The sequence below is a fragment of the Loxodonta africana genome, chromosome 11, assembly GCF_030014295.1.
Source record: "Loxodonta africana isolate mLoxAfr1 chromosome 11, mLoxAfr1.hap2, whole genome shotgun sequence".
NCBI lineage: Eukaryota > Metazoa > Chordata > Mammalia > Proboscidea > Elephantidae > Loxodonta > Loxodonta africana.
In genome coordinates this window covers 15,396,212-15,420,450 of record NC_087352.1, presented here as the reverse complement: position 1 = coordinate 15,420,450, position 24,239 = coordinate 15,396,212, and the positions used below count along the sequence as shown (strand labels likewise).

Below are 24,239 nucleotides of genomic sequence, written 5' to 3'. Positions count from 1 at the left end.
ATCTTTCAGATAGATGATTCTGAGGTGCATTTATCTTGCTCAAGATTATTTATCACCTCATGTTACAATTTTCCATTTCATAGCTCATGTTTACTATATTCTACTCCCATTGGAACACTGTGTCTTATTCATCTCTGTATCACCAGGGGTTATGGCAAGTCCTGCAAAAGCCAAGGATGTATCTTGCCAAGAAGACAACCAAGTATCTGAGAGGCAGTTCCTGCTTTGAATGGTTGATTCAGAGGCTTCATTGTTGTTCTTGGGAATATACACAGCAAAACATAGGCATCTCAGCAGTTTCTACACAAACAATTCAATATTGTTGATTACATTCTTCAAGTTGTGCAACCATTCTCACCCTCCTTTCTGAATTGTTTCTGCCCCATTAACATAAATGCAGAGCTCCCTAAAATTCATATCTAATATTTCGAGTTGTTGTTGTCACCTTGATCCCATATACATAATTCTTAAAGGAGCACAATACTCAAGGCAGACATTTTTTTACCAGTCAAGCTAAACTATTGTTTGGTTTTAAGAAGACTTCAGGGGATATTTTTGGCTTAAGGCTTAAAGATTATCTCAGGGCAATAGTTTCAAGAATTCATCCAGCCTGCATGGCTCCAGATAGCCTGTAGACCATGAGAATTTGAAATTCTGTTCTGCATTTCCCCCTTTTGAGCAGATTTCTACAGAATCTTTGATCAAAATATTCTCTAGAATCTTTGATCAAAATGTAATTGTATCCAGACCCCAACCAGTTCTTCTGGCCTCGTGGCAAAGGAGGCAATTATTTATGGAGGCAATTAGCTACACATTCCATTTCCACCTCTTATTCCTGACTCTATTTCATTGTTGCTCCAAATAGAGACCAATTGTTGTGCCTTAGATGATTCAGAGTTTTTAAAGGAAACTGGGAACTATAAGCAGACCAAGAACAGATACTTTATAATATACTTATGATGTGGTATACTTAGAAAAAAACACTAAATTGATGTTTGCTCTTGGATTCACAACTTGTGTCTGCATAACTTTGGGAAATTTTTTTTTTTTTTAACTTCAGCCTTAGTTTTCAAAAAGGAAAAATGATAATATAGAAACTTAAACCTCTTTATTTTGCCAACCCTTAGTCTTTCTGTTTGTCTTCCTGGACCCTATAATACAAATATCTCTAGATATAAAACCAAAACCAAAACCCACTGCCCTCGAGTCAATTCCGACTCATAGCGACCCTATAGGACAGAGTAGAACTGCCCTGTAGCACCTGGCAGATTCGAACTGCCAACCTCTTGGTTAATAGCTGTAGCACTTAACCAGTATGCCACCAGGGTTTCCTCTCTAGATATATGTATATATATATATATCTCCAAAAAAAAAAAAATACAATGGATCAATCACTTTCAATTAAAGAATTTAAAACTGACCAAGATTTGTTGGTTTTTTTTTTTCAGGGCTTCAACCTAGTTCTGCCTGGTTAAATTATGGCCAAGGAAGCATGACTGGAACAGATCCAAATTTTTAAAGTTATGGTGAACTGGACAGACAGCCTGGAAGGAAAAATTACAGTCGAAGCCCTGCTAGAAACTTAACCTCCCTCTTAAAGAACAAGAGCAGCTAGGCATTGCATAACAACCAAATCTCATGCCTTCAGATTTTGAGCACAGTCCCCCACGCAGCACTGACTCCGTCAAAGATGGTGCTTCCACTCTCAAAGATGGTGATGGCTTACTTAAAGATGGCCACCCACTGACCTGCTTTGAATGTGTGTTGCTCTCCTACAGTCCTGCCAATAATTTAATCTAATGCATCAGTCTCCTGAAAGGGCTCGCTACACCTTCTGTGAGTCTCCCATTCCAGGGCTTTGACCTGTAATTTTTCCCATTCCTGGAATTGTGCCAAATCTACCAAATTGGAAAACTTTGGGTGTGTTCCTGTTTCTCTTCATGGGCTATGACTGAACCAGTTTGAACCGGTTCGAAACCTTGCTTTTTCCTTCCATTCAAGTTGAAAGACAAATTTTGATACTTTATCCTGGAAATGGTATATGAGCTGAACAATCTCATTCTCACTATTGGAAGTTATATTGTGCAAAACAATTGGAAACCTATTTGGGAATACTCTAGCTTTAAAATAGGTTAACACACTTGGAGTCTGTAATTTCACTTACGATAGTCTAATAACAACAGACATGGTATAAAACCACATGTGTGGAAATATCTGTTGCCAGGGCACCAGTTATAAGAAATTGTTGTTGTTGTTGCTGTTGCTATCAGATGCTGTCAAGTAAGTTCCAACTGATAGCAACCCTATGTACAACAGAAAGAAACGCTGCCCAATGCTGCGTCATCCTTATGGCCCTTGTTATGCTTGAGCTCGTTCTTGTAGCCACTGTGTCAATCCATCTCATTGAGTGTCTTCCTCTTTTTCACTGACACTCTGCTTTACCAGGGACTGGTTCTTCCTAATAACATGTCCAAAGTATATGAGACGATGTCTTGCCATCCTTGCTTCCCAGGAGCAGTCTGGCTGCATTTCTTCTAAGGCAGACTTGTTCGTTCTTCTGGCAGTCCATGGTATGTTCAATATTCTTCGCCAACACCATAATTCACAGGAATCAATTCTTCTTAGGTCTTCCTTATACATTGTCCAGCTTTTTTATGCGTAACAGATGATCGAAAATATCATGGCTTGGGTCAGACACACCTTAGTCCTCAAAGTTAAATCTTTGCTTTTTAACACTTTAAAAAGAGGTCTTTTGCAGCAGATTTTCCCAATGCAATAAGTCATTTGATTTCCTGAATGCTGCTTCCATGGGAGTTGATTGCGAATTCAAGTCAAATGATATCCTTGACAACCTCAATCTTTTCTCCGTTTATCAAGATGTCTCTTATTGGTCCAGTTGTGAGGATTTTTGTTTTCTTTGTGTTGAGGTGTAATCCATACTGAAGGCTGTAGTCTTTGATCTTTATCAGGAAGTGCTTCATGTCTGTTTCGTTTTCAATAAGCAAGGTTGTGTTATCTGCATATCACGGTTTTTTGATGAGTCTTCCATCAATGCCGATACCACATTCTTCTTCATATAGTCCATCTTCCTGGAAAATTTGCTCAGCGTACAGATCGAATAAGTATGGTGAAAGGATACAACCCGGACACAAACCTTTCTTGATTTTAAGCCATGCAGTATCCCCTTGTTCTGTTCAAATGACTGCCTTTTGGTCTACGTACAGGTTCCTCATGAACATTTTTAAGTGTTCTGGAATTCCCATTCTTCACAATGTTACCCATAACTTGTTATGATCCACAGAGTTGAATGCCTTTGCATAATCAATAAAACACAGGTAAATATCTTTCTGGTATTCTCTGCTTTCAGCCGAGATCCATCTGATATCAGCAATGATATACCTCATTCCGTGTCCTCTTGTGGATCTGGTTTGAATTTCTGGCAGTTCCCTGTCGATGTACTGCTGCAGCTGCTCTTGAATGATCTTCAGCAAAATTTTTCTTGCATGTGATGTTAATGATATCACTGAATAATTTCTGCATTCTTTTAGATCACCTTTCTTTGGAATGAATACAGATATGGATCTCTTCCATTCGGTTGGCCAGGAAGCCATCTTCCAAATTTCTTGGCATAGACAAGTGAGCACTTGTAACATCTCAATTGGTATTCCATCAATTCCTGGAGCCTTGTGTTTCGCCAATGCCTTCAGTGCAGCTTGGACTTCTATTCTTGAGATGGTCTCCAAATTCATGTGGAATATACACAAGTAGTTTTTTTTCACTCTCGTGGACTTGTTTTAAGAAGAATAGATTTGATGCATTGAACACTAATGCCTGAAGACCAGAGAAGTTGTGGGAAGGCATCAAGGACATCATACATGAAGAAAGCAAAAGGTCATTAAAAAGACAGGAAAGAAAGAAAAGACTAAATAAATGTCAGAAGAGGCTCTGAAACTTGCACTTGAGCATAGAGTAGCTAAAGTGAAAGGAAGAAATAATGAAATAAAAGAGCTAAACAGAAGTTTTCAAAGGGCAGCTCCAGAAGACAAAGTAAAATATTATAATGAAATGTGCAAAGACCTGGAGTTAGAAAGCTGAAAGGGAAGAGCACGCTTGGCATTTCTAAAGCTGAAAGAACTGAAGAAAAAAATTCAAGCCTCAAGTTGCAATTTTGAAGGATTCTAATATACACATATTAAGTGCTTTCCTTGGGCAAGATGTCAGGCTTGGAGGCAACGATGCCAGGCAAGTTGAACCTCCAGATATAAAAAAGGAACTAACAATGTATAAATTTTAACCACAAAATAAATACACCAAAGGCCAAAATGTTAAGTCTGCTTATGTTAGTTTCTTGGAAACATGTAGTAAAATTAATTTTATTTGTCTTTATTTTAAATTGTTAAAATGGGCATATTTGACATTAATTTTTAAAAAGTTTACATTTTGTCAAGATTCTACCAGTTATTTTGAAAGTATAACGTATAGTGAAAACTGATGAGTTAAATTCAGATTCTACTGACCTTGGGAACTATTTCCAGGTGTGTGCATCCAGACACACTATAACAGGAACCAAAGTTCAGGGGTTCCACTGGGGGTGAGGTCTGCAGACGCATACCATGGAACCTGTCTTCCTCTTCATCTATTGCCTAAGAAGAAAGAAATTAGAAAGGAAAAAAAAAAAGTAAAACGGCGTAAATAATCATGATTTTTTAAAGTAGAACATATGATATGATTCAAGTGTGTGTGTGTTTAATTCAGCTATGATCAATTTTAAACATGATGATGATACCTCTGGATCTTACTCCTTCTGAAAATCTCCCCAAGTATCCTCTCCCTTTCTCCTTTCCTTGAAAGTAAGAAAAAGGAAGCTCAGCTTTCAGTAGAACTGAATTTCTATCACAGGTTGTTACCTATGATGCAACGATAGGCACACATTAAATGACATCGTGGCAGGTGATACACGCTTCTCTCAATTAAAACTGTTCATGTCCTTTCTGTTTGACAAGGGGCTGGAAAGACCAAGGTGATTACTTGGAAAAACAGTTCTCATAACAACGACAACAAAAAAAATCAGTCAGTCTTACCTTTGTTAGTGTGCAATCACTGGGGATAAGGTACACGTGGAACTTAGTATCTTCAGGATGAGGGTGATAATAGATGAGTGTGGTGGAAGTGATGGGGACCGAGAGACCAGTACCACTGGCGATCCACAGCAGGATTCCCATCAGAGAGAAGCTGGGGTTTTCTAGAACAGCGTAAAAAGGCTCCACCCGGGTTGGCTGCTCCAGGACCATTCCTTCATCCTTAAAATGGGCAACTTGGAACCAGGAGATATCAACCTCACCTTCTGTAGGAGAACCACAATGACAATTGTACAAAATGTTGCCCAATAATTCCCACCACCTCCTCTCCCCCTACATTACCTGGGAGGGAGATGAAGTGGGGCAGGTGGATTTTGGCTATGGCCCCTACAGGCTCTGCTGTGATGTCAAACAAAGGACCTGCCACCATCCGGCGCTTGTCTTGTTGCAGGGCCAGGTCCAGGTGCTGACCCCAAGACTCAAATGCAATTGTCACAGTCACCGCCTCCCTGACACCAAAGCCCAGGCCTGTGGCTGGCCACAGATACCACCCAGCTGTGGGGAAGTGGACACTGAAAGAGCCAGAGGAGAACATCATGACGGGAGAACCATCAAGACTCTAAACTGAATCACATTGTATAGAGTGGTGTAGTATTTGGTGTTTTGGTGTTAGGAAAGAGTTTGAGATCCATCTACAATTTTACTAAATTAGAAAAATCTGGGAATTTAATTAAGCTCTCTTTGAGTTCCAATTTCTCTGTATTCTATTGTGGGACAAAGAACTTGGTTCGGCCCTTAGACCAGTTTTCTGAAAATAACCTGAGCAATCAAGATGCCTTTGTTTTACAAAATAGTCAGTTGAGGAGAGGATGCACAGGCCCCCCACAGGGCAAATTAACTTCAGGAAGGCAGGGGGCCTAATGCAGTCATGCATATTCATTGCTGGATCTATTATAACATATATTAAGGCCAAGACATGCATATTCATTGAGGTTTCAATGACTCAGGGACCCAGGACCTTGGGGTGCTCTCTTTGAAGTCCCTGGATTGGTGAGAACACCCATGCATGGAGGAGGGAACAGCATGTCCCTGGGGACATGGGGGCCCCATCCACTAACTCCCCCAGACCTTGCCCGATGTATGTCTTCGTTTGTATCCTTTCTGGTTATAATAAATGGGTAACTTTAAGTATAGATAACAAAAAAAAAATCAAGCCCAGTGCCGTCCAGACAATTCCAACTCATTTAACAGTGCCTGTGAATTTGTGAGCTGTTCTAGAGAATTTAGGTGCCCTGACGGTGCAGTGGTTAAGTACTCAGCTGGTAACCCAAAGGCCAGGAGTTTGAAGTACCAGCCACTCCATGGCAGAAACATGTGGCAGTTGGCTTCCATAAAGAAGGCAACAGGTTTTGTTCTAGAGAATTAATAAAACCACAGAGGCCATGAGCTAGCAGGGATTGGCAGCACAGATTTAGTTTGTGTAGACTCAGCTCTGGGTGACTGGGTGATAGAGAAAGGCTGCAAGGGCAGTCAATGAAGAAAGATAGAGTTCTTCTACCTTGTGACCTAGTCCTAGGGGATGACAGACAGAGAGAGAGAGACCAGCTGGTCTGAAGGGCTGGCAGTTGTGTAGACTACTGAGCCTAGGGTTGCCCCCGCCAAAGACTTGGCCTCAGGTGGTCAGGGATGTTTTGTTCCAGCTCAGGATAGCAGGGAATGAGGCCTGATCTAACACTTGTTAGTTAGGGTCAGATAGAGGAATTGCCATGGAAATGGCTGGCAATAAGGCATGGAAATGTGGGAAGGTGACACCTGGATCCACTTTAGCTGGGAATTGGATTCATGCTGATCCTTGCAAAGCAGTTGGTGATAAAGGTGGGTGTCTTAGTTATCTAGTGCTGATGTAACAGAAACACCACAAGTAGGTGGCTTTAACAAACAGAAATTTATTTTCTCACAATTAGGATACCAGAAGTCTGAATTCAGGGTGCTGGCTCTAGGAAAAGGCTTTCTCTCTGTCCACTCTGAAAGAAGGTTCCTGTCTCTTCTCAGCTTCTGTTCCTCATTCATCTTGCTGTGGCTTGGCATCTATCTTACCTCATCTTTGCTTCCTAGCTTTCTTGCTTAATGTCTTTTTATATCTCAAAAGAGATTGATTTAATACACACCCTACACTAATCCTGCCTCATTAACAAAGAAAACTCTTTCCCAAATGGGATTATAACCACAGGTATAAAAACCCGACCAAGCCCGTTGCTGTTGAGTCAATTCCAACTCATAGCGACCCTATAGGACAGAGTAGAACTGCCCCATAGGGTTTCTAAGGAGTGCCTGATGGATTTGAACTGCTGACCTTTTGGTTAGCAACTGTAGCTCTTAACCACTACGCCCCCAGGGTTTCCACCACAGGTATAGAGGTTAGGATTCACAACACATATTTTTTTAGGCGACACAATTCAACCCTTTACAGTGGGATTTGCCCACCTCATCCTTTTTATACTGCAGTTGGTAGTAAAATCCTTGCCACACTCACATCTATATACGTTGAAATTAAAATACCAACTCCACAGTGCAGGAAATAAACATATAATTGATAAAACTTCATATACCTTAAATGATGAATAGTGTACATTTCCTTTATATTAGAGTTGTATTTGTATAATCACCATATTCTATTCTTACCTGTATCTGTTTAGGCTTTTATCAATCAACTCAATATCCACATTCCCTTCAGGTCCCTGAAACTGATTATTTTTGCAATCTGTTTCAATACCAAATGAGAGATTAGGAAAGTATTAGTTGCTTCTCTGCTGAACAAATATTTCCTGAAAACGAAATAAAACATGTTGTGAACATAAGAAGATTGATGGAAAGGGCATGTTTTGAAGGAGTCTGGGTGTTGAGTTATATGTATGCTACTGGGAGTACAGGTAATGGAGAGAACAATATGTGGTTAGAACATAGGGTTGTTGTTTTTGAATCTGGACAAAGGTACAAGTTTGTACCTGTGCATTTCCAAGAATTTTCTGGGAAATCAAGTTTTATAGCTTTGGCGCTAAGAACCTTTTCCCTTGGGTTGGAAACAATGCAGCTAAATTTCTACATTGTCTCAAATAGCCGATATTATCTTCTGTTGGTGAGGAAAGTTGGGCCAAAAATGGAATAAGTGCAAAAGCTGTGAAGAGGCAGAAGAACATATGTTCCTCCTAAGTGCCCTGCCACCCTCCCAAATGACCCTAGACTGTGCCTTGTTCCCCTAAGCATTTCCACAATCCAGTAGGAAGCAGATCATCAGCAACTCTTGGGACCCTCCATGCCTGCTCTGCTGGATTCCATTCCCATTGCTCAGGCTCTGGGACAATGACTGTTTACATAGAGCAAATATTTATATACTGTATGAGAAAAGTCTCCAATATACTGTCCTTTGATGAAATTAGTTTACAAAGAATTACATAAAAGGGATCTCATTGTCGTGTATTTATGGAGAGCAAGTATTATTTGCAGACATAATGAAAAGTCTCAACTCTGTGAAAAGGCACCCAACCACTCCAAGTCTGCTTCATCCTGTGTAAAGTGGAGAACAATAGCCTCTGAAACTTACAGAGCTGATATGAACCCCAGTACCTATAGCCTGGTACCTAGAGAACTATGTGCACTCAATGTCAGATATTAATATTAATACAAATGAACTTACCCCATGGCCTCACAGCTGGTAAGCACGGGAGCAGAGATTGGCATCAGGGTACATCTAACATCATGTCTATGCTCTCGAATCTCATACGGCTTTCAAACTACTCACACCATGTGGAACAGTATTCAAACCATAGCACTTAGAGGCAGGGTGTGCAATTAGAAGGCATAGAATTGTTAAACTTGGGTGATGTTTTTAAAAAAACCTTGTACCATGAGGCTAGGAAAATCTCTTAGCACAGGTCCACCACAGTACAAATTTCTCAAAAGAGCAAGGTCCTTAACAACCCATTGCCTATTTTGTGAAGACTGGGAAACTAGTAGGGATATATTAGGATAAAATAAACAAAAAACACGGCTCCTTTTGATTGAGGCAAATACAGCCAAATACCCACTCACACCTCCTACTAGCTGGATGAAGTCAAGTGGCTTCTCACCTCCAAGTTTACTTTACTCATTCTCTAAAATAAAATCCATAGGAATCATTTGTAGAGTTTCCATGGACGATAAAAAGGGAATAGGTATAATATATCTAATAGTGTCAAGATTATAGAACTCATTTGAGAAATACTGTCTAAAATTACAAGTATTTAGTATGCCCATTTAGGCTGCATAGTGCACTGTGGTAAAAACAAGCTGCCCTCAAGATGACTCTGACTCATGGCGACCTGTGTGTGTCAGAGTAGAACTGTGCTCTATAGGGTTTTCAATAGATGACTTTTTGGAAGTAGATTGCCAGGCTTGTCTTCCATGGTGCTTCTGGGTGGAACCTCCAAATTTTTGGTTAGCAGATGAGCACATTAACCATTTGCACCACCCAGGGACTCCCTTTTAATCTTCCCCAAATCCATTTTGAGTTTGTTAAAGCCCTCAAAGTGTCTTCCCAATGTTAAAAAAAAAAAAATTTCAGTGAACTGGCTGACACATCTTTAGATTGTTCTCTATATTAGCAAATTACCTGTTACTTGTCTCTGGTACTTCTGTAGAGATTGCTGGTCTTCTGGCTCGTTGGTGTCTTTGGGCCTTGTGTTTCAAAATATGAAAAATACTAAGAATCTGTTCATGAATATGAAGGGGAGGTGATTAAAACTAAACCTACACTGTTCAATACAATAGCCAGCAGCCACATGTGGCTATTCAAATTTAAATTAACTAAAATTAACTAAAAAATTCAGTTCACCAGTTGTACTATCCACATTTCAACCACATGTGGCTAATCACTACCATACTAGAAAATACAGAATAGAGCACTTCCATCATTGAAGAAAGTTTTATTGGACAGACCTGATCTAAACAGTCAAAAAAGAGATGGCTTGGTTAAAGAGAGATTTGTTAATGCGATATATGGATAATAGAAATTAAGGGACTCTCTGGAGCCAAATGTGTCTTGCCTATTCTCCCTCTTCTCATGTTATACCAGTGTCCAAAGTGGCCATAGCCAGTATCTTAGCTATCTAGTACTTCTATAAGAGAAATACCGCAAGTGGATGGCTTTAAAAAACATTTTATTCTCACAGTTTAGAAGGGTAGAAGTCCAAATTCAGGGTGCCAGCTCCAGGGGAAGGCTTTTTCTCCCTGTCGGCTCTTGGGGAAGGTCCTAGTCATCAATCTTTCCTGGTCTAGAAGTTTCTCAGCAGCCCCAGCAGGCCCTATTTTTCTACACCTTGGGCATGGCAGACCCTTCCCCTCAGCTTTGGGCAGCAAATTCAATTCCATCCTGCTGGCACTTGTGAAAAGCAGCCCCACACTCCAGATCCAAGTTGGTAAAGACCTGACTCTATGAAACCCAGGAGCTGTGGCCCCACCCTTTGAGATCCAGCAAGCTGTGCTTCCACCCTTGAGACCCCAGAAGTCGTGGCCCTACCCTTTGAGACTAAGGCATCTCTGATTCCTGTGATCCTTCCCTCTTTAGCTTCTGCTTCCTAGTTCCTTGGTCTCTCCGCCCCTTGGGCCAGTAAGCCTAGGCCAGAAGGCACTCAATTCTCTTACTCCATGGGTCAGCAAGCCTAGCTCCACTGACAAGTGCCTGAAGGAACCCCACTTTGCCAGGAAGCCTCTTGCCCGAAGGCACTCAGCTCTCTTGCTCTGTGGGTCTGCTCCCATGCTATCTTGTGCTAGTCTCTTCTGGTTCTGCTGCTGCCGTTTCTCTGCTGCTGTTTCTTACCATCTCCAATGCCTCAGGTGTTACAACTCTTCTCACTTCTTTCTGAGTCCTCACCAGCATTGTCTTTGACATCCATAATTCCACCAGCAGTCTCTTCAAGGCAATCTAGGCTTTTACTATTAGATGCTTTCACATTCACATTCACAGTTTCAATCCATCTCCACATTTTAGTTATCTGTTAGAACAGCACTCAACTCCCTGTTACCAATTTCTGTTTTAGCTATCTGTTGTTGCTGTTATTAGGTGCCATTGAGTCAGTTCCAACTCATAGCAACTCTGTGTACAACAGAACGAAACACTGCCTACCCTGCACCATCCTCACAACTGTGGTTATGCTTCAGCCCATTGCTGCAACCACTGTGTCAATCCATATCATTGAGGGTCTTCATCTTTTTTGCTGACCCTCTACTTTACCAAGCATGATGTCTTTCTCCAGGGACTGGTCCGTTCTGATAACATGTCCAAAGTATGTGAGATGAAGTCTTACCATCCTTGCTTCCAATAAGCATTCTGGCTGTACCTCTTCTAAGACAGATTTGTTCATTCTTCTGGCAGTCCATGGTATATCCAATATTCTTCACCAACACCATAATTCAAAGGCATCAATTCTTCTTTGGTCTTCCTTATTCAATGGCTGGCCAATTTTCTCAGAAGTAGACTGCCAGGTCCTTTTTCCTTGTCTGTCTTAGTCTGGAGGCTCTGCTGAAACCTGTCAACCAAGGGTGATCCTGCTGGTGTTTGAAATACTGGTGACAAACCTTCCAGTATCACAGCAAAATGCAAGCCCCCACAGTATGACAAACAGCTACATGGTGGCTTAGCTATCTAGTACGGCTATACAAGAAATACCACAAGTGAATGGCTTCAACAAACAAAAGTTTATTCTCTCACAGTTTAGGAGGCTAGAAGTCCGAATTCAGGATGCCAGCTCTAGGGGAAGGCTTTCTGTCTGTGTTGGCTGTATGGGAAGATCCTTGTCATCAGTCTTCCCCTGGGTCTAGGAGTTTCTCATTGCAGCGACCCTGGGTACAAAGGACAAACTCCACTCCCGTGGCTGCTTTCTTGATGGTATAAGGCCCCTCTCCTCTCTGTTCACTTCTCTCTCGTATATCTCAAAAGAGATTGACTCAAGATACAACCTAGTCCTATAGACTGAATCCTGCATCCTTAACATAACAGCCTCTAGTCTTTCCCCGTTAACATCATAAAAAACAAACCAAGCCCATTGCCATTCGATTCTGACTCATAGGTACCCTATAGGACAGAGTAGAACTGCCCCATGGGATTTCCAAGGAGCAGCTGGTAGATTTGAACTGCCAACCTTTTGGTTAGCAGCCACCAGGGCTCCCATTAACATCATAGAGGTTAAGATTTACAACACATATGGTAATCACATCAGATCACAAAATAATGGACAACCACACACACATGGGAATCATGGCCTAGCCAGTTTGACGCACATTTTGGGGAGGCACAATTCAATTCATAACTGCCATTTTCTTTCCCTTAAATTGTTCTGATTTGTATCATATGACCATTGGGATCAAAAGATGGAATTAGTAATTGACCCGTGAGTTAAATGCATACCTTAGCACTGGTCTCCAACCTTGACCATATATGGGGAGTTTTAACCCATCGCCCCTCCATAGCCAAGTCACAGCCCACATCAATTAAATCAAAATGTTGGAGGTGGGACCCACCTATCAGTACTTTTAAAACTTCCCAGGTGAATCCAATGTTGTGCCAAGGTTGAAACCCATGATCTGTAGGGAGAATCAGTGGTTCATTAAGTGCCTGGTGTGAGAAATAGGTCCTAACACAGATGAAGCCTTCTAGATGAAGACAGACATCTCAATTCAGTTCTCTACTTTGGGGAATCTGAACGTGGAACAAATCAAGACCTGGGGAATAAGAAGGCATGAGTACCGTCATGAAGGGCCGATGCTGTGGCATCATGAAATATGGTCCAGTTTCTGCTGACGTTTTCTAAGGTTCCCTTGATTCCTTGATGTATCCAAGGAATTGTTGATATATTTGATGTATATATTCATCTCAACATGAAAAAGATTTCAGAGAAATTGATGCATAGATAGGGCCAATGGCTGAGGGGGTTAGAAGAAAGGACCTATAGCTCTTCTCTCAGAAGGATTCTAAGGGCAGGCCACAAGTTAGAGACCCTTGGGCTGCCTTCCTTAGACTTGGTGCTATGTTCAGGGCTACTAATTTAGCCCTAGATTATGCCAGCCCCATGCAAAGCACTGATGATGAATGTGCCATTTTATAGTCTCTCTCATGGTGCATAGGCAGTCTGAATACTGGTGGCTGGCTGTCTGATGAGACTGAATTTAGGAATATGGCAGGAACCCAGTGATGAGCTGCAGCCAGCTCATACCAGATGGTGAGAACTGGTTGTTAAGTTTTCAGGAATTGCAAGTAGGTTGCTGTTATAGATTGAATTGTGTTCCCCAAAGGTATGAATTGAAGTCCTCACCCCTGTACCTATGAATGTGATATTGTTTGGAAACAGGGGTTTTCTTTTGTTATGTTAATGAAGTCATACCAGTGTAGAGTGGGTCCTAAGCCTAATTACTTCTGAGTTATAAAAACAGCAGAATAGACACAAAGACACACACTGGGGGAGACAGAAACCATGGAGGGCCATCTACAAGACAAAACAGGCAAAGGATTGTCTGTAGGCAGCAGAAACTATGAAAGAGGCTCACCAAAAGAATTGACACGGACAAGACTCTGATTTAGACTTTTAGCTCCCAAGACTGTGAAAAAATAAATTTCTGTCCTTTAAAGCCACCCATTTGTGATATTTCTGTTACAGAAGCACTAGCAAACTAAGGCAGTTGTTCAATACCACCATGATTAAAAACTAAATTATTTAAACTTAAATTAAAAAATTATATTAAAAACAAAGGTAATAAATACTCAAAACTTATCACTTTCTAATTGTTCTACTATAGTCTATGCTCTTGAGGTTATTTACTTCTATTGGATTGGTAGGGTGAAGAAAATCTATAATGATGGGCTACTGCACACTTCTTTCTTTTCAACTCCATGTTCAGGGACATCATTATAGTAGCCTGAAATACCCCATGGTGGGAGTATTGGCTCCTTGGAAATTGGCAAACACTACACGTCAAGGCTTTCCCCTCTCCCCTGGAAAGCTGGTTGTTAAACATTTAGCAGAATACCTCTGCCGGGACCGTATTCTAGCCTTCAGCCTCGTCACCAAATGGTTTCCTAGAGAATTGTGTCGGTTATTTGCTTGGTCAGCAGCTAAACCAGTAATGCAGTTGTCTTTGATTATCATCATATTGGCTTTTAGTGTATAGCTTCCCTAGATACCTCCCTGGAAGAAGAGATGGTTAGCCTAGAGTAAGATGTAGATTCCTACCCCAGCCATGGTCTTTTCAATTGCCTTATATGCATGGGAACATTGGACACTGAAAAAGGAAGACAGAAGAATTGATGCAATGTAACTGTGGTGTTGGTGAAGAATACCAGATACAACATGAACTGCCAAAAGAACAGATAACATCAGTCCTAGAAGTAATATAACCAGAGTGTTCCTTAAAAGTAAGGATCGAGAAACTTTGACCCGTCTACTTTGGGCACATCAACATGAAAGACAAAAATGCTAGAGAAGGACATCAAGTTTTGTAGAGGGCCAAGAAAAATGAGGGAAGCCTTCAATTAGGTGGACTGACACAATAGCCAAGACAGTGGCCTCAAACATACCAGAGGTCATGATGATGGAACAGGAGCAAACAACGTTTTGTTCTGTTATATATAAGGTTACCACAAGTCCAAGTCTACTTGATGGCAAATAACAGCAACAACAACAACAAAATTCAGAAATTTCTGGTTTCGTTGGAAATGTATAAGCTGCTTCATTCTTCCCTGATTCTTTTTGTAAATCACTCACATCTGTTTCTCATCTTCCTCTGTGATCTACAGAAAGAGTATCCAATAGTGTCAACTTTCACCAGAGAATAGAGTTCCCCTCACCTGAGACCTTCTTCATGGATGAGCATGTTGTAAATCGACTGCTCTAACGTTGTGTCGTCTTCACGTTGTGAGATATCGTCTCCAATCATAGACAATTTCAGTCCAATAGCCCTTGCAAAATACAATAGGTTGGCACTGGGTTAAAAAACTTTTGGAAACGGATAGTGGTGCTTGGACCACAGCATTTTGAATGTAGTTAATGTCGCTGAATTGTATACGTAAGAAAAGTTGAAATGTTACATATATTTCACCACAATAAAAAAATTCTTTAAGTTTTTAAACACAATGGGAGTCATATTATGTATGTAGAGGAGGGGCCTGGTAGGACAGTCTCTCTATAGCCATAAATCCTGTGTTTGGTCTTTTCTAAAGTTTTCCTTTAGGCCCACTTCATCTTATCCCTCATTATTTTCAGTTTAACTGTTCTTGTCTCTGTCTCACACTAAATAGTGCTTTATTCACCCCAGAAAGCAGATCTTAGTCAATTCTCAATACCTAATACTCAGCACAAGGTTTTCTTTTATAATAGGTCAACATCCTTTTTTTTTTTTTTAATTGTACTTGAGATGAAGTTTTAAAGAACAAACTAGCTTCTCATTAAATAATTAGTATACATATTGTTTTGTGACATTGGTTTCTGTCATGGACTGAGTTGTGACCCCAAAAAATATATGCACATATTGTTTTGTGACATTAGTTGCAGTCATGGATTGAATTGTGTCCCCCCCAAAATATATGTGTCAATTTGGCTAGGCCATGATTCCCAATATTGTATGATTGTCCACCATTTTGTCATCTGATGTGAGTTTCCTATGTGTTGTAAATCTTACCTCTATGATGTTAACAAAGAGGGATAGGCAGCAGTTATGGTAATGAGACAGGACTCAATGTACAAGATTGGATTGTGTCTTGAGGCAATCTCTTTTGAGATATAGAAGAGAGAAACGAACAGAGAGATGGGGGACCTCATACCACCAAGAAAGCAGCACTGGGAGAGAGCGCATCCTTTGGACCGCAGAGTTCCTGTGCGGAGAAGCTCTTAGTCCAGGGGAAGATTGATGACAGGGATCTTCCTCTGGAGCCAACAGAGAGAGAAAGCCCTCCCCTGGAGATGACGCTCTGAATTTAGACTTCTAGCCTATCAGACTGTGAGAAATTAAATTTCTCTTTGTTAAAGCCATTCACTTGTGGTATTTCTGTTACAGCAGCACTAGATAACTAAGACAGTTGCCAGCCGCACATGTCAACACTCTCCCCTTCTTGACATTGGGTTCCCTATTACCAGCTTTCCTGTCACCTTCTGTCTTCTTTTCTTGCCCCTGGGCAAGTGTACACATTTAGTCTTGTTTGGTTTTATGGACTGTCTAATCTTTGGCTAAAGGGTGACTCTCAGGAGTGACTTCATTACTGAGCTAAAAGGGTGTCCAGAGGCCATACTCTAGGAGTTTTTCCAGTCTCTGTCAGAGCAGTAAGTCTGTTCTTGTGTGTGTGTGTGTGTGTGTGTGAGTTAGAATTTTGTTCTACATTTTTCTCAAGCTCTGTCTGGGACCCTCAATTGTGACCCCTGTCAGAGCAGTCAGTGATAGTAACCGAGCACCATCTAGTTGTATTAATCTGGTGGAGGCTGTAGTACTTGTAGTCCATTAGTTGTCTGGACTAATCTTTGCCTTGTGTCTTTGGTTTTCTTCATTCTTCCTTGCTCCAGGTGGGGTAAGATAAGTAGAGTATCTTAGATGTCCACTCACAAGCTTTTAAGAAGCCAGACACTAAAGTGGAATTCACCAAAGTAAAATCAACATCTTTGTTGACATAACTATATTGCTGAGAATTTTTAAGAAGAAAGGAGATTCCTTGTTTATATTCTACCTTTACCCATTATTGGTGCCCAAGAAAAGGAGACTCTAACTTGATTGAAATTGTAGGATCTTAGTGAGATAATTTTATGTGTTATCAGTGAATCCATACAACTGTGGTGCTCCTCTTCTGTCTTCTGCCTTCTGCCTCTACACGGGGCGGTGCTCAGGGCAGAGCACAAGAACTTCAGAGGGAAGGAAATGCTGGATATTTTAATTTCCTTTTTCTTCTCCAATGAGGTAAATTTGTTTAAGGCTCCTGATTTCAGACATGGAACAGAAGGCCCCAGGCTAGGTCCTTTCTTCTTGTTCACTCTTGAGGGATAGGCACTTTGATCTTTTTTGGCTGGCTAAGATCAAGATTGGTGTTAGCAACAAGGGAATGCCCATTGGGCTAAAATCTGCACTGTCTAGTGTGATAGCCTCTAATCACATGAGCATATCTAAATTTAAATTACAAGTAGTCCCTGACTTAGGATGAATTCTGAACCACATTTACAACCATCTTTTTCTTTATTTTGTACATCTTATCGTTATTAATATGTTGTCATTGTTGTTAGGTTCCATCCAGTTGGTTCTGACTCATAGGGACTGTATGTACAACAAAACATTGGCTGATCCTGAGCCATCCTCTTAGGATGAATTCTGAACCACATTTACAACCATCTTTTTCTTTATTTTGTACACCTTATCGTTATTAATATGCTATCGTTGTTGTTAGGTTCTATCCAGTTGGTTCCGACTCATAGGGACTGTATGTACAACAAAACATTGACTAGTCCTGAGCCATCCTCATGATCGTTGTTATGCTCGAATCCATTGTTGCAGCCACTGTGTCATCTCATTGACAGTCTTCCTCTTTTTTGTGACCATGTACTTGACCACACATGATGTCCTTCTCTAGGCACTGATCCCTTCTGATCAATTCTAAGGAGGATTCTGGGCATACTTTTTCCAAAACAAATTTGTTCGTTCTTTTGGCAGTCCATGGTATATTCAACATTCTTCACCAACAATTCAAAGGCATGGATTCTTCTTTGGTCCTCCTTATTCATTGTCCAGCTTTCACATGCACATGAGGCGATCGAGAACACCATGGCTTGGCCCAGGTGCACCTTAATCTTCGAGGTGACATCTTTGCTTTTTAACACTTTAAGGAGATCTTTTGCAACAGATTTGCCCAATGCAATGCGTCTTCCGATTTCTTGACTGCTGCTTCCATGGCTGTTGATTGTGGATCCAAGTAAAAGGAAATCCTTGACAACTTCAACCTTTTCTCTGTTTATCGTGATGTTGCTTATTAGTCCACTTGTGGGGACTTTTGTTTTCTTTATGTTGAGGTGTAATCTATACTGAAGGCTGTGGTCTTTGATCTTCATCAGTAAGTGCTTCAAGTCCTATTCACTTTCAGCAAGCAAGTTTGTGTCATCTGCATAACACAGGTTGTTAATGAGTCTTCCTTCAATGCTGATGCCCCGTTCTTCTTCATATAGTCCAGCTTTTCGTATTATTTGCTCAGCATACAGATTGAATAGGTGTGGTAAATGGATACAACCCTGACACATACCTTTCCTGACTTTAAACCACTCAGTATCCTCTTGTTCTGTCTGAACAACTGCCTGTTGGTCTACGTACAGGTTCCTCATGAGCACAATTAAGCGTTCTGGAGTTTCCATTCTTCCCAATGTTATCCATAATTTGTTATGATCCACACAGTCGAATGCCTTTGCATAGTCAATAAAACACAGGTAAACATCCTTCTGGCATTCTCTGCTTTCAGCCAGGATCCATCTGACATTACTAGTGATAGCCCTCATTCCATGTCCTCTTCTGACATACAGTATTGGTGCAATAGTTAAGAGCTTGGCTGCTAACCAAAAGGTCAGCAGTTCGAATCCACCAGCTGCATTTTGGAAACTCTATGCTGCAGTTCTACTCTGTTCTATAGGGTATCTATAAGTCAGAATCAACTCAAAGGCAATTGATTTGGTTTATTTTTGTTTTACATGCAATGTTGCAGAGTGTAATTTGTTGATGTTATCATTCTTAGATGTTCACTCACAGATGTTCAATCTTATGAACACTACCGTGTTTTGAAATGAAAACTTAAAAAAAATGAGGTATTGAAAAAGTCAGATCCAACTTAGGATGGATTCCCCTAGAATGGAGCCCATCGTAAGTCAAGGACTACCTGTAATAAAAATTTGAAAATCAGTTCCTTATTGCACCAACCACATTTCAAGTACTCCAAAAACAATGTGTCCAGTGGCTTCCATATTGGACAGCATGGATATGGATCATTTCCTCATGGTGAAAGTTCTATTAGACAGCTCTGGCCTTGCCCTAGTCATCTGCTGAGTCCAATTGACTAGAGAGACTTGCTTTGGGGTATCTGACATTGGTCAACCAACATAAAGTTGTTATTTGAGTCCTATAAGTCATGGTCTCTTGTCTGTAACACTGTCCTGCAAATATCCCATGGAGAAGGAGAGGATAGGCTAAACAGCATTAAGGAAATATGACTGGCAATATCTTCAAACCAAAAACCCACTGCTGTTGAGTTGATTCCAACTCACAGTGACCCAACAGGACAGAGTAGAACTGCCCCATAGGGTTTCCAAGGCTATAAATGCTTTTTTTTAATTATGGTACTTTAGATGAAGGTTTACAGAACAAACTAGCTTCCCATTAAACCATTAGTACACGTATTGTTTTGTGACATTGGTTACCAACCCCACGACATGTCAACAATTTCTCCTTCTTGACCTTGAGTTCCCTATTATCAGATTTCCTGTCCTCTCCTGCCTTCTAGTCCTTGCCCCCTGGCTGGTGTGCTCCTTTGGTTTCATGTTGTTTTATGGGCCTGTCTAATCCTTGGCTGAAGGGCGAACCTCAGGAGTGACTTCATTACTGAGCTAAAAGGGTGTCCAGGGGGCCATACTCTCAGAGTTTCTCCAATCTGTCATGCCAGTTAAGTCTGGTTCTTTTTTGTCAGTTAGAATCTTGTTCTACATTTTTCTCCAGCTCTGTCTGGGATCCTCATTGTGATCCCTGTCAGAACAGTCAGTGGTGGTAGCCATGCACCATCTAGCTGTGCTGCACTCAGTCTGATAGAGACTGTGGTAGTTGTGGTCCACTAGTCATTTGGACTAATCTTTGCCTTGTGTCTTTGGTTTTCTTCATTCTTCCTTGCTCTAGATGGGGTGAGACAAGTGGAGTATCTTAGATGGCTGCTCACAAGCTTTTCAGGCCCCAGACACTACTCACTGAAGTAGAATGTAGACCATTTTCGTTATAAACTATGTTATGCCAATTGAGCTAGATGTTCCCTAAGACTATGGTCCCCACAACCCTCGGACCAGTAATTCGGTCCCTCAGGGATTTTGGATGTGTCTGTGGAGCTTCCATGACCTTGTCCAAAGCTATAAACCTTTACAGAAGCAGACTGCCACATCTTTCTTCCACTGAGCGGCTGTTGGGTTCAAACCACCAACATTTTGGTTAGCAGCCAAGCACCTTATCCACTGCACCACCAGGGTTCCTGCAACATCTCTAGCCCATCAAAGATCACTATGTACCTGAGTTAATAGTATTACGTCAGTATTAGTTTCCTGGGTTTGAAAATGACTGTGTTTCATAATGACCATGATTTTTACAATAATTATGGCTATACAGGACGTTATTTTTGTGCATGTGCCTAGAGTAGTAGGGATCTGGATTTTAAAAATTGTTTTATTTTTGACACAGCCCTTTGTGTTCAAATAAAAAAGAAATAGGAATAATAACTTCTAGTGTTAGAGAATGCAATCTGAAAGACAACACCACAAATGTGATTTTTTTCTTTCCTTGTCACAACACACTTCTTTCATAGTAGAACTCTAATCTTTCTCCTCACCTAAATTTTCATCACTTTTACTCCTTTCAAACTCTTAGGTTATGAATAATTGCCCAACCCCTTACTTTCATGAGCTCTTCCCTGCAAGTTTTTTGAAGATTCAGTTTTTTTAATAGCAGTTTTATTGAGATACAATTTGCATACCACACAATTCATCAATTTAAAGTATAAATTCAATGTTTAAAAAAAACTTATTTAAAGACTGGTGCAGCAAGAACCACAATCACATCTGAGACATTTTCATCACCTAAAAAGATACCCTGTGCCTGTTAGCAGTCACTCCCCATCCCTCCTCCCAACTAGTCAGCTCTAGGCAACCACTTTTCTGCTTGTATGGACTTGTCTATTACGCATATTATATATAAGTAGATTCATACAATATGTGGTCTTTCATAACTGTTTTCTTTCATAATGTTTTCAGGCTTCCCCCATTTTGTAGCATGTATCCGTGGCTCATTCCTTTTTATGGCTAAATACTATCCCATTGCATGATATATCGCATTTCGTGTATCCATTCACCAGTTGACAGACATTTGTGTTGGTTCCAATTTAGAGCTATTATGAGTAATATGTACATATGTATAAATATATACACACTCTAATTTTGTCTACTGAAATGGTTTAGAGAGAATATAACCCCGGCACAAGAACTTGATATATCGAACTAGAATTCATATTTTGGTCTCTAAATTGGCTAACACTGATTATATAAGAGATCAACTCAGTGTGGAACTAACAATATTTTATGTTGTTGTTATATGCCATCGAGTTCAGGTTCAACCCATAGTGACCCTATGTACAACAGAATGAAACACTGCCCACTCCTGTGCCACCCTCACAATCATTGTTATGCTTCAGCCCATTGTTGCAGCCACTGTGTCAATTCATCTCACTGAGGGTCTGCATCTTTTTCACTGACCCTCTACTTTACCAAGCATGATGTCCTTCTCCAGGCACTCATCCCTCTTAATAACATGTCCAAAGTATGTGAGGCGAAGTCTTGCCATCCTTGCTTCTAAGGACCATTCTGGTTGTACTTCTTCCAAGGCAGATTTGTTTGTTCTTTTGGCAGTCCGTGGTATATACAATATTCTTTGCCAACACCATAATTCAAGGGCATGGATTCTTCTTTGGCCTTCTTTTTTCATTGTCCAGCTTTCACATGCATATGAGGTGATCAAAAACACCATAGTTCAGGTCAGGTGCACCTTAATCTTCAAGGTGACATCTTTGCTTTTTAACACTTTAAAGAGATCTTTTGCAACAGATTTGCCAAATAAAATGCATCTTCTGGTTTCTTGACTGCTGCTTCCATAGGTATTGATTGTGGATCCAAGTAAAATGAAAGCCTTAACAACTTCAGCCTTTTCTCCATTTATCATGATGTTGCTTAGTAGTCCAGTTGTGAGGATTTTTGTTTTCTTTATGTTGAGGTGTAATTCATACTGAAGGCTGTAGTATTTGACCTTCATCAGTAAGTATTTCAAGTCTTATTCACTGTCAGCAAGCAAGGTTGTGACATCTGCATAATGCCGATTGTTAATGAGTTTTCCTCCAATCCTGATGCCTTATTCTTTTTTATATAGTCCAGCCATATAGATTGAATTAAGTATGGTGAAAGCATACAACCCTGACATATTTTGTCTCTCTTGGACTTGTTCTAATTTTCTCCAACTTCAGCTTGAACTTGCATATGAACAATTGATGGTCTGTTCCGCAGTCGGCCCCCGGCCTTGTTCAGACTGATGAAATTGAGCTTTTCCATCATGTCTTTCCACAGATGTAGTCGATTTGATTCCAGTGTATTCCATCCAGTGAGTCAGTGTTTATGTTGTTGTAAAAAGGTATTTGCACTGAAGAAATCATTGGTCTTGCAAAATTCTATCTTGCGATCTCTGGCATCATTTCTATCACGAAGGCCATATTTTCCAACTACCGATTCTTCTTCTTTGTTTCCAACTTTCGCATTCCAATCTCCAGTAATTAATGCATCCCGATTGCATGTTCAATCAATTTCAGACTGCAAAATTTGGTAAATGACTTCAATTTCTTCATCTTTGGCCTTAATGGTTGGTTCATAAATTTGAATAATAGTCATATTAACTGGACTTTCTTGTAGGCGTATGGATATTATCCTATCACTGACAGTGTTGTACTCCAGGATCAATCTTGAAATGTTCTTTTTGATGATGAATGCAACACAATTCCTCTTCAAGTTGTCATTCCCAACAGAGTAGACCATACGATTATCCAATTCCAGTCCATTTCAGCTCACTAATGCTTGGGATATCAGTGTTTATGTGTTCCATTTCATTTTTGATGATTTCCAATTTTCCTAGATTCATGCTTCATACATTTTACATTCTATTTATTAATGGATGTTTATAGGTGTTCTCATTTTGAGATGTGCCACATCAACAAATGAAGGTCCTGAAAGCTTAACCTCATCCACGTCATTAAGGTGGATTCTACTCTGAGGAGGCAGCTCTTCTCCAGTCATCTTTTGAGTATCTTCCAAACTTGAGGGGGTTAACCTTCTGGCACTATATCAGACAATGTTCTGCTACTATTAATGAGGTTTTCACTGGCTAATTCTTTTCAGGAACAGACGACCAGGTCCTTCTTCCTAGTCTGTTTTAGTTTGGAAGCTCAGCTGAATCCTGTTCACTATGGGTGACCCTGCTGGTGTCTGAATACCAATGCCATAGCTTCCAGCATCACAGCAGCATGCAAACCCCCACAGTATACAAACTGACAGATGCATGGCGGTGGTTGGCCCTATAGACCTGTCTAATCTTTGGCTGAAAGGTGAACCTCAGCAGTGACTTCTGTACTGAGTTAAAATTGTGTCCGGAACCCATACTCTCAGTGTTTCCCCAGTCTCTGTCAGACCAACAAGTCTGGTATTATTTATTTATTTTGTGAATTTGAATTTTAGTCTACACTTTTCTCCTGTTCTGTTGGGAATCCTCTATTGTGATCTCTGCAAGAACAGTCAGTGGTGGTAACCAGGCACTATCTAATGGTTCTGGGCTCAGTATAGTGGAGGATGCGGTAGTTGCAGTACGTTAGTCATTTGGACTGATATTTCCCTGTGTCTTTGGTTCTCTTCATTCTCCTTTATTCCAGCCAGGATGGGACCAGTAAATGTATCTTAGATGGCTGCTCACAGGCTTTTAAGACCCCAGACACTACTCACCACAGCTGGATGTAGAACATTTTCTTTATAAACTAAGTTATGCCAATTGAGCTAGATGTTCCATGAGAACATGGCCAATCCTAGAGCCCTGACCCTTAAATGAGGGGATAAACTATTAGGTTGGAAGTCATTGAGGAGAAGAAGAAATGATAGAAAATAGGGAATGAATAGAGATACAGAGTGGAGGTTCCTGACCAAAAGGCTTGATTCAGTGTTGCCATCTTGAAATATAGCTACCTAGTACTTCTGCTATGCACAAGGTAATACGAAATAACAACTTCCCTTTTCTCTGACAAGTATTTATAAAAGCAATAAGGTGAATGGAAAATCCTGTGAAAAC

At 40.5% G+C, this 24,239-nt stretch overlaps 1 protein-coding gene across 8 annotated transcripts in view; it reads right to left on the bottom strand.

The window, feature by feature from the left end:
• The window catches only part of CARD8 (caspase recruitment domain family member 8), a 67,837-nt gene that overhangs the window by 23,557 nt on the left and 20,041 nt on the right, over positions 1-24,239 (bottom strand). For 6 of the 8 annotated variants that reach the window (XM_023543204.2, XM_023543201.2, XM_023543200.2 and 3 more), the window contains 7 exons: positions 14,953-15,063; positions 12,633-12,695; positions 9,727-9,791; positions 7,761-7,839; positions 5,421-5,650; positions 5,082-5,344; positions 4,518-4,643 (listed from right to left, as the gene is read on the bottom strand). In XM_023543204.2, the coding sequence (XP_023398972.1) occupies positions 4,518-4,643; positions 5,082-5,344; positions 5,421-5,650; positions 7,761-7,839; positions 9,727-9,791; positions 12,633-12,695; positions 14,953-15,063 (937 nt within the window). Of the gene's footprint in view, positions 1-4,517; positions 4,644-5,081; positions 5,345-5,420; positions 5,651-7,760; positions 7,840-9,726; positions 9,792-12,632; positions 12,696-14,952; positions 15,064-24,239 lie in introns of those variants that run through there. The other 2 variants (XM_023543203.2, XM_064293936.1) reach the window with 2 other exon arrangements.